We start from the raw sequence: 14,306 nt of genomic DNA, 5'->3' as shown, positions 1-14,306 counted from the left end.
GGCGGAAAGTACTGTCAGATTTGGGGAAATCAGCCTGACACCCCCCAAAAGATGCTCTGACATTGGGGTTCTCTATGGTACCTCCCGATTTGGCTTCCTGAAGGTATTTGGTGTTTTTAAACGGGCTCAATAGCTGCTAAATAGCGTTTTTGTATAAGTGGTGCAGAATAGTATTCAGGAGTATTTTTTGCAGAAAATAACTTATCCCAGGAAATTTGGGGTACATGAAAATGGGGGTCAGCATATTTAGAAGTTGTTAAGTTGAAAAAATCATGAAAAATCCACCTGCGGCATACTTGGGGACCCCCCAGAGTCAAGTTCGCTAGTTTTTAACTTTGTCCCCAACATTTTTTTTTTCGCCCCCAAATTCAAATTCAAAGTGATTTTTTGGGGTGTCCTTAAGTGTTTTTTTAAAATTTTTTGACACAGTTTACCTTTGGGGGACTGTCTGAAGGCTGCACGGGGGTTCCGACAATGTTGCACCCCAAAACCCCAATTCTGTACTTTTTTGCGCCTGCTATTCATAGGCGAAACTTTTTCGCCTATTACATTGCATTGAGGCGGAAAGTCTTTCAAATGGAATACGGCAAAACTTTTCCACCTGGCGAAATGATGTCATCGGCAAAAAGTTTCCACCAAAAACACGCGAAAACGGCTTATCGTCTCAAATTGAATACAGTTGGTGGACTACTGAACCCATCCAATCTTCTTGCAAAGTGTGTGGGGCTTCTGTGGCATGTTTTGCTGCGAATCGCGTCATCATGGCCGTACTCTGCGTTTTGAAGAATTGAACTATGGGCCTGATTCACTACGGATCACTATTCTGCTAATACGAACGTAAAGCGGTTGCTAATATCAATGGTGATAGGCAAATAATTGCATTCGCATTGCAATGGCAGCCTAACATAAGGACGCCCACTTCCCCTTACACACATCCGTTTACTTTGGCAACATAGCGTTACAATCGGTAACATCGGACCCATACGCACCGTTAAGGCAGGTCAGACCTCATTCAGGAACCGCTAACTTCAGTGCACGCTATCAGGCCTCAGGCTGCGTATGGTTTTACAGTGGATAATTTATGCACACCCCTGGACGTTGATACGCACTGGCACGCCTATGTTCGCCCGACCACCCCCTATCACCACCCGCAAACGGCGCTTCCGGTCAATCACTCTTTGATGGGTCTGCTTAGCTTCTGCGATCGCAGTGGCTGGTTCGCGCACGCGCTCTGCGATTCATACGCGTGTTCAGTTGCAAAATAATCAGCCGATTGCATGCGTATTAGCAACTGCGATCCTTGCAGGCCCTATAGTCTAATACCCTCACAACAAAAAAGTTCCTAAATGTGACCTGGAGGACTAGTGGCTGCAGGAGGTCAGGGCGCTTTCGGTGCTCCTGATAAGACCTATTTTGCGCCTTCTAGTAGCTTTTCAGTGAAGAAGAATATTTTTTGTCCTCTTTCTTTGCTCAAATGTGTGAAGTGTAATATCTGAGAATTTGTATTAAAATCACCAGAATTGATTAACACTTACTTCATCTGCTATAATTAGCGCTGTAATGGGGGGGTGGGCGATTGAATTCAGTCGTCAAGGTTCCCCACACTTGTATATTGTGTCTGGTGGGCAGTGGCTCGGGGCTGCTACAAGTAAAACACCCTGTGTAACAGAATTATATGCTAGTTATGCTTGTTGAAAGTTTTTATATTGCTATAGAGGGAGGAAAACACAGTATCACAGGCTGTGCCAGCGAAGCCATTGCCAGAATTTGTGGACATTTGGTACATTTCATGATTAAAATGTTCATGTATATATTATTTATCTTTTCAGGCAAACTCTCCAGAAACTGCACGAGCGAGGGCTGGTCGCAGATGTCTCCGCCGTCCTATATGTCCGTCTGCGGATTCTCCAACAACGACACGCCGACGGAACAGGTACTGCGCACTTTCCATGCCTGAATGGTGCATTGCGTCAGCACGGTCTTGTTATTGACGGGCACGTACAAGGTGGTTTCGTCTTATAACCGACTAGCAGGTTGTCTTATCTGGGCTTTGTTTTATGACGTGCATTTGATGTCAATAATAAAAGGAGGATTTGAAGTATTAGTGTGACATCTCTAGACATCAGTTTTTTAAATCCGTTGGACGCAGATTTCCATGTAGGCAGCTGCTCGGAATATGCTGCGTAACGAGCAGCTCAGAATTATAATATGTATGCCGCGGTACCACGTGCTGTGAGGGAAGCCCATATGTTATTCTCGTAAATGTCCTGTAATAATTACTGACCCCCATGTCTGTCTAAGTGCCAAATAATAGAACTTTCAGAGGCATAACTTACAATATAATGCCTCAAAAAACTTGAAATGTTGTTTAGGGTGAAAAAAGATGAGACACTTACAATATCAAGATGTCAGTTACAGATGTGTCCACATACATCTAGCCTCCTGCCGCGTTAAACAGCCCTTCTAGTCACGCCATGCCGTGGCATGACTCGGTAGCTCAGATAATCTTTTTGTGCGTCTTTTTACCTTCAAATGTTTCTTATTCATACAACAGTGCGATAAGATAGCTTCTGCTGATTAAAATTATAAAATGATGTTCTGTGTGCGTCTGCAGGAGTATCTGCATGCACAATGCTATGTTACAGATACAGCCGCAGTCACACACAGAACATAGGCATGCTGCAGCTGCATATCATTTTAATCAGCAGAAGCTGCTTGTGCTATGTATTCACATCGCTGTGCGAATAAGACACATTTGAAGGTAAAAAGTTGCACGAAATGGCGCTCGGTGCTACCAAGTAACACCGAGCTCCCCCCGCGTTATGTGTGACACGACTCATAGCGCATGGAGGATAAATGTATGTGGGCACATCTGTACCTGTATTCCTCTGGTCTTCTAATCTGGGGGGTCACAGGTGCCTCTAAGTCAGGGCTGGGGAACCTCAGGCCTGGGGGCTGTATAAGGCCCGCGTGATCATTTGGTCCGGTCCTCTGAGCTTTTTTCTGCTAGCCTTATCTGGCTAGCAGGGTGCCTAGAATGGAATACGTACGATTTACCGCATGGCCGGCGGTTCAAATCCCGACAGCGGCATCCCGGCAGAGGAGGAAATTCCGGCTGTCCGCGCCAGGCTTACCTTTGATCTGTAAGCCGGGTGTCGGGCTCCCGGCGTAGGTAAAATGCCAGGCGTCAGGATATCGACGCCTGTCATTTAACCCCTTGCCGGGATTTGAAAGTTGGGAAGCCGATGGTTGGGATTCCGTCCATCGGCTTCCCGACTGCTTCCCGCCTAGAATGGCGCCCTGCAGCCAGAATCTATGCAGCAGTGCCTCCTGGGGCGTCCTTAGGACGCTTCATTCTGTCACACCGCTGCCCTTACAGCACCCTGGAGCATCCTCAGGATGCACCAGGCATTGCTGTAATCACCAGCAATTGTGCCCTGCCCCATGTGACTTCACACAGAGGGGGTGTGGCCTGCACCGGGCCCGCGAATAATGTTAAATATATATATATATATATATATCAAAATGGTCCAGTCAGAAAAAAGGTTCCCCACCCCTAAGTGTCCCAACAACAGCTGTCAGATCCCCTCCAGTCTGGGGAAAGACCACGACTGCGCTGCCAGGAGGTACTGTATAGATGGCCCCATCAGAGCATTAGTTGGGATCTCCGTTAGATCTTATGGATTAGAGGACTGAGGAATCAGAGATGTCGTAGTCCATGGTGGGGACTTTATGTTATATGAGGGTTAGGCTGCTGTGCCTGTGCTGTTCCTGGGCTGATTATGGCCTAATATCTGAGGAAAGTAATTCCTCAAAAGCCGGGGAACACCAGAGAAATAATCTGTACACGCTACAGATGTGTCCTCATACACCCAGCATTTTCTGCATCCTACGGTGCGAGACGCAAGGCGTGATTTCTGCCACGGGTAGCGTTTCCCATTGTTTTGCACTGTTTCCTGTATTTTGTGGCTTATTCGCATCGTAGCCACACACATATCCGCACATAGGGCCTGGTTCTATAATGGATGCACTTTGGCCTCCTCACGCAGCTTCCCTAAGGCTTGTGTGGGGTGGTGCAGGGGTGGGTACGGCCAGCGTCCTAAGAGATCCAAAATACTGCAATATATCATTGAGTGCATGCAGGTGGGCAACTACCACGGGGGCAGCCTATACAGCTGCTCTGGGACGCAGACGTGGGGTAGGCCTGGTCTCTAGTCTGAGGATGTGATGGGGACTGTGTAGGCGCGGTGGAGCGCGGTTTTGGTGATAAGGGTATGCGATGGACGAAGGTGCGATCTGCCGCTATAACTGCAGCGTATCGGCTCTCGCTGCATATTGCGCTTATGCTGACATCGGATGGGATAAAATTACAGCACTAAGGGGTTTATTTACTAAGCAGTGTTAGGAGACAGAGTGAAAAGTGATAAGGTACCAGCCAATCAGCTCCCACCTGTCATTTTTCAAACAGCCTGTGAGATGACAGTTGGGAGCTGATTGGCTGGTACCTTATCACTTTTCACTCTGTCTCCTAACACTGCTTAGTAACTAGACTCCATAGTCAGTAGTACATATTTTGGCGCACGGTAGCAGAAATGTGAGGGGCGTTCCTGGATGGCGACTGGATGGTCACAGGGGGGCCGGCTCAACAGAAGCACGAATTTGTTGCATCCTATGGGAGTTTCGCGGACGTGTCGCTGAGAGCATTTGCGTGCACAGACGCTGAACCGCTCACATAGGAAGCCATACTAGGACAGACAATCTGCACCTGCCAGAGGATTGGGGCAATTTTCGATGTTGTAACCGATGGACGCATTAAGCGGCATTTCTGCATCCGCGGACGCTGACAGTTGGTGTCTCTCTCCTGGCGCATTCAGAGGCGGACGTTTGTAGCCGCATTTCCATACAGATACAAACGCAACTACACCAGACTCAGAATGAGCCCCGTATTATCGCCCGTCATTCGGGTTACAATGTTACATCCCATCCCCCTTCTATTAAGACCCTTGAGATTGTTATTGGAGGGCAAATGAGACGGGTTATTTCTTGGTGACTCAACTTTAAACAATCTGCTTGTTTCCTCCGGGTTTTGTTTGTCGGGCTGAATCCTTCCGGCATTTATATCAAAAGCCAAATGAAGGGGCATTAATCATACATGTGACAGAGCGTCGTCCGCTGTCACCAGCACTGAGGGTCTCCGCTGACCGGTGTTTGATGAGTCAGCAGCTGAGTGGTACTCGAGGGGGTCTCATCCTACAGGCTGCGGAGTAATGTGGCAGAGATCTCTGACAATTACTGGCCAGATGACGTTCTATGCTCCAGGAAAACACTGCAGAGAGCTTGTGCAGAGAGCGGGATGTAGGATCTGCCTCTCACGCAGCAATAACCGCTGCAGCTTTCATTTTATTCATCACATGCAACAAAGTGCGGAATACATTTCAGCGGTAAGAGCTGCAGTTGTAGAACTACAAGTACCGGCATACGCATGGCTGCCAGAACCCTCTTTTACCCATTTATTAGTCCCCTATATGCTGGGAAACTCCTCTCCTTTATTTCAGCTAAAAAAAAAAAAAAAAAAAACTTTTTCAGCAACAAAAAGTTGCTTCTTCGTGAGGCGCGTCACGAATAATATACCCAGCATCCTATCATCTTCCAGCGACGTGCAGTGAGGTCAATGGCTGGGGAGGCACTGGTAGTGACGTGCAGTGAGGTCAGTGGCTGGGGAGGCACTGGTTCTGACGTGCAGTGAGGTCAGTGGCTGGGGAGGCACTGGTAGCGACGTGCAGTGAGGTCAGTGGCTGGGGAGGCACTGGCAGCGACGTGCAGTGAGGTCAATGGCTGGGGAGGCACTGGTAGTGACGTGCAGTGAGGTCAGTGGCTGGGGAGGCACTGGCTAGTGTCAGAGCTAGATATACAGATACATACTGTATATGAACCTGAGGGCTCACATGGGCATTATACAGAGGTGCAGTAGTATATAGTGCTGGAAATTTGGTGAGTGTTTTGATCAGGGATGTGCGGAAAAAGTAGAGAGGGGAGGCAGTGCCTCACCTGCCATATACTTCTTACTCCACAGAGTTTTGTCTATAAAATGATTAGAATAATACAGAGAAGATATTTATAATATTTTCTTTACATTTTCTAATAATTTTTATAGTCAAAACTGTGGAGTGTACCTAAGTATGACAGGAAAGGCTCTGCCTCACCTGCCTCACAGCATCATCTGCCTCACCTGCATCACCTGCCTCACCAACATCACCTACCTTACCTGCCTCACCTGCCTCACAGCATCATCTGCCTCACCTACATCACCTACCTTACCTGCCTCATCTGCCTCACCAGCATCATCTGCCTCACCTGCCTCACCTACATCACCTGCCTCACCTACATCACCTACCTTACCTGCCTCATCTGCCTCACCAGCATCATCTGCCTCACCTGCATCACCTGCCTCACCTACATCACCTGCCTCACCTACATCACCTACCTTACCTGCCTCATCTGCCTCACCAGCATCATCTGCCTTCCCTGCCTCACCAGCATCACCTGCCTCCCCTTCCTCACCAGCATCACCTGCCTGCCCTGCCTCACCAGCATCACCTGCCTCACCTACATCACCTACCTTACCTGCCTCACCTGCCTCATCAGCATCACTTGCCTCACCTGCATCATCTGCCTCACCTGCCTCCCCTGCATCATCTGCCTCACCAGCATCATCTGCCTTCCCTGCCTCACCAGCATCACCTGCCTCCCCTTCCTCACCAGCATCACCTGCCTGCCCTGCCTCACCAGCATCACCTGCCTCACCTACATCACCTACCTTACCTGCCTCACCTGCCTCATCAGCATCACTTGCCTCACCTGCATCATCTGCCTCACCTGCCTCCCCTGCATCATCTGCCTCACCTGCATCACCTGCCTCCCCTGCATCATCTGCCTCACCTGCATCATCTGCCTCACCTGTATCACCAGCATCATCTCCCTCACCTGCATCATCTGCCTCACCTGCATCACCTGTATCACCAGCATCATCTCCCTCACCTGCATCACCAGCATCATCTGCCTCACCAGCATCATCTGCCTCACCTGTATCACCTGCCTCACCAGCATCATCTGCCTCACCTGTATCACCTGCCCGCACATCACTGTCAGCTTCCAGAAAGTCGGCAGGTATGCCCCACCCCCGCATCACCCCTTAAATTCCTCTGCCTGTCAATCAGGCAGAAGTATAGAAGGGGCTGCATGTGATCATGCAGGACCCGTTCTGCACATTCACAGAATGGGTCCTGCGCATGCACAGATTCCAGGTAGTCGGTAATCTGCGTTCGGCATTGCACGGCTGAATTAGCCCACCAGTCCCATTATACTACAGTAATAGCAGCCAGTATGTTTTAATAAAATTAATGAAACACCCTCATTTACCACTTTATTCCTATTCATTTTAGAGATGTGCAGACTTGGATCAGTTCGGATTTTCCCGCCAAATTTTGCGTCTCAGAAAGAGGTAAAACGTCGTCTTTCATGGACAAACATCATCATTTGTGGACTTTTCTCCATGAATGATGATGTTTGTCCATTAAATATGACGTTTTGCCTCCCTAAATTATGCAGGGAAATCCGAACTGACCCAAGTCTGCACATCTCTAATTTATTTTACTTTACTCTGTCTCCTTGTTGTTCAATGGGAATTCTGCTTTCTTAGTAATCCAGTGATAAATAAAAACCTCAATCTTTTCCGCTCATAATCTGGAATGAGTCCTCAATTGAACGGGAGTGCCACACAACCAATCACATAGGGAGTGCCACACAACCAATCACATAGGGAGTGCCACACAACCAATCACATAGGGAGTGCCACACAACCAATCACATAGGGAGTGCCACACAACCAATCACATAGGGAGTGCCACACACTTAGGGACTTAGGGAGTGCCACGCAGCCAATTACATAGGGAGTGTCACACAACCAATCACTTAGGCAGTGCCACACAACCAATCACATAGGGAGTGCCACACAACCAATCACTTAGGGAGTGCCACACAACCAATCACTTAGGGAGTGCCACACAACCAATTACATAGGGAGTGTCACACAACCAATCACTTAGGGAGTGCCACACAACCAATCACTTAGGGAGTGCCACACAACCAATCACATAGGGAGTGCCACACAACCAATCACTTAGGGAGTGCCACGCAACCAATCACTTAGGGAGTGCCACACAACCAATCACTTAGGGAGTGCCACACAACCAATCACTTAGGGAGTGCCACGCAGCCAATTACATAGGGAGTGCCACATAGCCAATCACTTAGGGAGTGCCACGTAGCCAATCACTTAGGGAGTGCCACGTAGCCAATCACATAGGGAGTGTCACGCAGCCAATCACATAGGGAGTGCCACGCAGCCAATCGCATACGGAGTGTCACGCAGCCAATCGCATATGGAGTGTCACGCAGCCAAGAGTGCCATGCAGCCAATTACATAGGGAGTGCCACGCAGCCAATCACATAGGGAGTGCCACAAATCGAATCACTTAGGGAATGCCACGTAGCCAATCACTTAGGGAGTGCCACACAGCCAATCACTTAGGGAGTGCCACGTAGACAATCACTTAGGGAGTGCCACGCAGCCAATCACATAGGGAGTGCCACACAACCAATCACATAGGGAGTGCCACACAACCAATCACTTAGGGAGTGCCACACAACCAATCACTTAGGGAGTGCCACACAACCAATCACATAGGGAGTGCCACACAACCAATCACTTAGGGAGTGCCACACAACCAATCACTTAGGGAGTGCCACACAACCAATCCCTTAGGCAGTGCCACGTAGCCAATGACTTAGGGAGTGCCACGTAGCCAATCACTTAGGGAGTGCCATGTAGCCAATCACATAGGGAGTGCCACACAGCCAATCACTTAGGGAGTGCCACACAGCCAATCACTAAGGGAGTGCCACACAGCCAATCACTTAGGGAGTGCCACGTAGCCAATCACATAGGGAGTGCCACACAACCAATCACTTAGGGAGTGCCACACAACCAATCACTTAGGGAGTGCCACACAACCAATCACTTAAGGAGTGCCACACAACCATTCACTTAGGGAGTGCCACGTAGCCAATCACTTAGGGAGTGCCACATAGCCAATCACTTAGGGAGTGCCACGTAGCCAATCACATAGGGAGTGCCACACAGCCAATCACTAAGGGACTGCCACACAACCAATCACTTAGGGAGTGCCACATAGCCAATCACTTAGGGAGTGCCAAATAGCCAATCACTTAGGGAGTGCCACATTGCCAATCACTTAGGGAGTGCCACATAGCCAATCACTTAGGGAGTGCCACACAACCAATCACTTAGGGAGTGCCACACAACCAATCACTTAGGGAGTGCCACACAACCAATCACTTAGGGAGTGCCACGTAGCCAATCACTAAGGGAGTGCCACACAACCAATCACTTAGGGAGTGCCACATAGCCAATCACTTAGGGAGTGCCACATAGCCAGTCACTTAGGGAGTGCCACATTGCCAATCACTTAGGGAGTGCCACATAGCCAATCACTTAGGGAGTGCCACACAACCAATCACTTAGGGAGTGCCACACAACCAATCACTTAGGGAGTGCCACACAACCAATCACTTAGGGAGTGCCATGTAGCCAATCACATAGGGAGTGCCATGTAGCCAATCACATAGGGAGTGCCACACAACCAATCACTTAGGGAGTGCCGCACAACCAATCACTTAGGGAGTGCCACACAACCAATCACTTAGGGAGTGCCACGTAGCCAATCACTTAGGGAGTGCCACACAGCCAATGACTTAGGGAGTGCCACATAGCCAATCACTTAGGGAGTGCCACGTAGCCAATCACTTAGGGAGTGCCACGTAGCCAATCACATAGGGAGTGCCACACAGCCAGTCACTAATGGAGTGCCACACAGCCAATCACTTAGGGAGTGCCACGTAGCCAATCACATAGGGAGTGCCACACAACCAATCACTTAGTGAGTGCCACACAACCAATCACTTAGGGAGTGCCATGTAGCCAATCACATAGGGAGTGCCATGTAGCCAATCACATAGGGAGTGCCACACAACTAATCACATAGGGAGTGCCACACAACCAATCACATACGGAGTGCCATGTAGCCAATCACATAGGGAGTGCCACACAACCAATCACTTAGGGAGTGCCACACAACCAATCACTTAGGGAGTGCCACACAACCAATCACATAGGGAGTGCCACACAACCAATCACTTAGGGAGTGCCACACAACCAATCACTTAGGGAGTGCCACACAACCAATCACTTAGGGAGTGCCACATAGCCAATGACTTAGGGAGTGCCACATAGCCAATCACTTAGGGAGTGCCACGTAGCCAATCACTTAGGGAGTGCCACGTAGCCAATCACATAGGGAGTGCCACACAGCCAGTCACTAATGGAGTGCCACACAGCCAATCACTTAGGGAGTGCCACGTAGCCAATCACATAGGGAGTGCCACACAACCAATCACTTAGTGAGTGCCACACAACCAATCACTTAGGGAGTGCCATGTAGCCAATCACATAGGGAGTGCCATGTAGCCAATCACATAGGGAGTGCCACACAACCAATCACTTAGGGAGTGCCACACAACCAATCACTTAGGGAGTGCCACACAACCAATCACTTAGGGAGTGCCACACAACCATCACTTAGGGAGTGCCACGTAGCCAATCACTTAGGGAGTGCCACATAGCCAATCACTTAGGGAGTGCCACGTAGCCAATCACATAGGGAGTGCCACACAGCCAATCACTAAGTGAGTGCCACACAACCAATCACTTAGGGAGTGCCACATAGCCTATCACTTAGGGAGTGCCACATATCCAATCACTTAGGGAGTGCCACATAGCCAATCACTTAGGGAGTGCCACATAGCCAATCACATAGGGAGTGCCACACATTACCAATCACATAGGGAGTGCCACGCATCCAATCACTTAGGGAATGCCATGCAGCCAATCACTTAGGGAGTGCCACACAGCCAATCACTTAGAGTGCCATGTAGCCAATCACTTAGGGAGTGCAAGGCAGCCAATCGCATATGGAGTGTCACGCAGCCAATTACATAGGGAGTGCCACGCAGCCAATCACATACGGAGTGTCACGCAGCCAATCACATATGGAGTGTCACGCAGCCAATCACATACGGAGTGCCACACAGCCAATCACATGGGAGTGCCACGCAGCCAATCGCATATGAAGTGTCACGCAGCCAATCGCATACGGAGTGCCACATAGCCAATCACATATGGAGTGCCAGGCAGCCAATCACATAGGGAGTGCCATGCAGGCAATCACTTATGGAGTGCCACGCAGCCAATCACATAGGGAGTGCCACGTAGCCAATCACATAGGGAGTGTCACGTAGCCAATTACATAGGGAGTGCCATGCAGCCAATCACTTAGGGAGTGCCACACAGCCAATCACTTTGGGAGTGCCACGTAGCCAATCACTTAGGGAGTGCCACGCAGACAATCACATAGGGAGTGCCACGCAGACAATCACATAGGGAGTGCCACGCAGCTAATCGCATACGGAGTGTCACGCAGCCAATCACATACAAAGTGCCAGGCAGCCAATCACATAGGGAGTGCCATGCAGCCAATCACATAGGGAGTGCCACGCAGCCAATCACATAGGGAGTGCCACGCAGCCAGTTACATAGGGAGTGCCACGCAGCCAATTCCATAGGGAGTGCCATGCAGCCAATCACTTACGGAGTGCCACACAGCCAATTACATAGGGAGTGCCACGCAGCCAATTACATAGGGAGTTCCACGCAGCCAATCACATAGGGAGTACCACGTAGCCAATCACATAGGGAGTGCCACGCAGCCAATCACATAGGGAGTGCCATGCAGCCAGTCACATACGGAGTGCCTCGCATCCAATCACATAGGGAGTGCCATGCAGCCAATCACATAGGGAGTGCCTCGCAGCCAATCACATAGGGAGTGCCACGCAGCCAATCACATAAAGAGTGCCACACAGCCAATCACATAGGGAGTGCCACGCAGCCAATCACATAGGGAGTTCTACCTCATCCCTTTAAAACTGGACACGTAAATTATACGGGATCAGTATGAATGACCAGTGGACCTATGTCCGGAGGTTCAAATTCCAACGCCGGAAGACCGGCAGCAGTGGAGAGCCCGACAGGTGAGTAAACTAACTAAACCTAACCCTCTCCCCCCCTTACCCTCCCTTAGGTGCGCCTAACCCTAACCTCTCCCCTAGTGCCTAACCCTTCCCCCCCCCGTAAGTGCCTAAACTTAACCCCCCCATCCCCACCTAAACCTAACCCTCCCGGGGGGTGCCTAACCCTGTCCCCTCCTGAAGCCCCTAACCTAACCCTCCCCCCCACGGCTGTCCGCGCCCACCGCCCGGCTTACCTTCGTTTGTTATGCTGGGCGTCGGGCTCCTGGTGTAGGGATAATGATAGGCATCGGGATTGCATAGTTGGGAAGTCGGCGGTCGGCATTTCGACCGTTGGCTTCCTCACTCCATACCGAATTATACAGGTTTGGTAACTGATTAAAACCAGGTGAAATGGGGACTTGAAGTCAGCCGGCCACAAATCTGTGTAAATCATATGTGTGATGATTTAAAGGGATGATGTGCAAACTGTACAATCACAGGTGGTTTCCCGGGGCTGGTCATGTGGTGGGCTGGTGCGTCGGGGGCTCTCTGCGTCTTACAGAAATAATTGTGTGATATGTGTTCCATGGGCAAATGAATTATGTTCTCTCTTGTCCAAAGGCGTTCTTCGGGATGATAAAGACGGGATACACCATCGGGCACAGTTTATCTCTAATCTCCCTCACCGCAGCCATGATCATCCTGTGTCTTTTCAGGTAAGACCGCTGCGATTTCTGTCATAATAATAATAATAATAACAATAATAATAATAATAATAAATCTGACACTTATTTTTTCTGCATAGATTAATGACAGTGTAATATGTGGAAATACAGTATAACATGTCAGCAGTGGCCATCCCTGAGGAGGAAACTGACGCGTTTCAGTGAAGAGTTTTTGCCTTATTGAGTGTATTTGGCGCATTGGGATCAGACACTCTGTATGTGGGTTATTATGTACTCAAGACCCTGAACTCTCAGAATGAAGTAGGGAGATATATCTGTGTAACGTTCTATGCTGGTTAGGTCACATGAATTATTGGAGCTCAATGCCTCTATGTATGTGTTTCTAAAGCACTTCTACAGTTACCACTTTCTACTTCTACCACCTGTGTAAAAGACTTTACTAGCAAGATCGTATCTCAGGCCAGAGCTTCAGGGCTTTCTGGTTTTGCAGAGGAATCCTCCATTTCCCTTACAGCTCCAGGTGATACCAAGTAATTGGGTGTATGGGAGGACAGTAGGGATTGCAGCTTGTGATTGGTCCTCTCTGTCTCACCGTCACTAATTACGCAGTGAACAAAGTTGATTTGCCGGTTCTGTACTACAGACCTGGTGGAGCCCTAGAAAAAACCACCTGCCCCAGGGAATATTTACCAATTGTGAAGCTCTCCCGGAGGGAACATGCAGCTGATCACCGATGTGGCTGGGCCAGGCGCTTCTCGTCATTATGTCTCCTCAATATGACGGGATTGCATGATCGCGTCCCTGCGCTGCCTATTTTACTAGGAAGTGGGCGGAATTCGAAAAGGGTGACCTATTCTTCCGGGAGAATATTGGGGAATCCCCCAGATGTTACAGGTTCATTGGCAAGTATATCTTAGGGCGCTCTGGTTAGGTGGAGGGGCATGGTAATAAAATCTCTCATGTAGGTGGTGGTGCAGCTTTAATGTAAAGATTTAAAATAATATGCCACAAAAAATAAAAAATAAAAAGTTGCAAAAAGCTCACGTACTTGCACTGTACTTACTATCGGTGCCTCTAACGGTTCCAAGGAGAACAGTCTCCCTCCTGCTGGGGACGTCTCTTATCCCGAACCTGTGACGGAGGGAATATTTACTAACCAGCAGGTTATCAAAGCTTTGGCCGATAGATTTAGTAAAACGGAAATAGAAATAAAAGCTAAATCAGACTTGCTTAACATTTATTTTCTATTACCGTTTTAAAATCAAATACGTCTTTGATCGGCGGCTTTGACAATCCGCTGGTTAATAAATGTACCCTTCGAACTCCTGCCCGAGATCATTAGAGGCAGTGCGAGACCTGCTAGATCCGAGGATCGTGAGAGCGCAGGTAAGTCATTTGTTTCATCTAGAGATG

The 14,306-nt window shown here is 49.1% G+C and overlaps 1 protein-coding gene across 1 annotated transcript in view; it reads left to right on the top strand.

Annotated features, from left to right (window-relative positions):
- Nucleotides 1-14,306, top strand: part of LOC148507797 (vasoactive intestinal polypeptide receptor-like) — a gene marked incomplete at its 3' end in the record, with an annotated part of 261,940 nt that overhangs the window by 234,723 nt on the left and 12,911 nt on the right. Inside the window, exons 4-5 of the mRNA XM_088445578.1 lie at nucleotides 1,830-1,933; nucleotides 12,829-12,923. Of these exons, the coding sequence (XP_088301704.1) occupies nucleotides 1,830-1,933; nucleotides 12,829-12,923 (199 nt within the window). The remainder of the gene's footprint in view (nucleotides 1-1,829; nucleotides 1,934-12,828; nucleotides 12,924-14,306) is intronic.

Source organism: Taudactylus pleione, unplaced genomic scaffold (genome assembly GCF_031769625.1).
Source record: "Taudactylus pleione unplaced genomic scaffold, aTauple2 ptg000383l, whole genome shotgun sequence".
Taxonomy (NCBI): Eukaryota; Metazoa; Chordata; class Amphibia; order Anura; family Myobatrachidae; genus Taudactylus; species Taudactylus pleione.
This window is presented reverse-complemented; position numbering and strand designations above follow the sequence as displayed.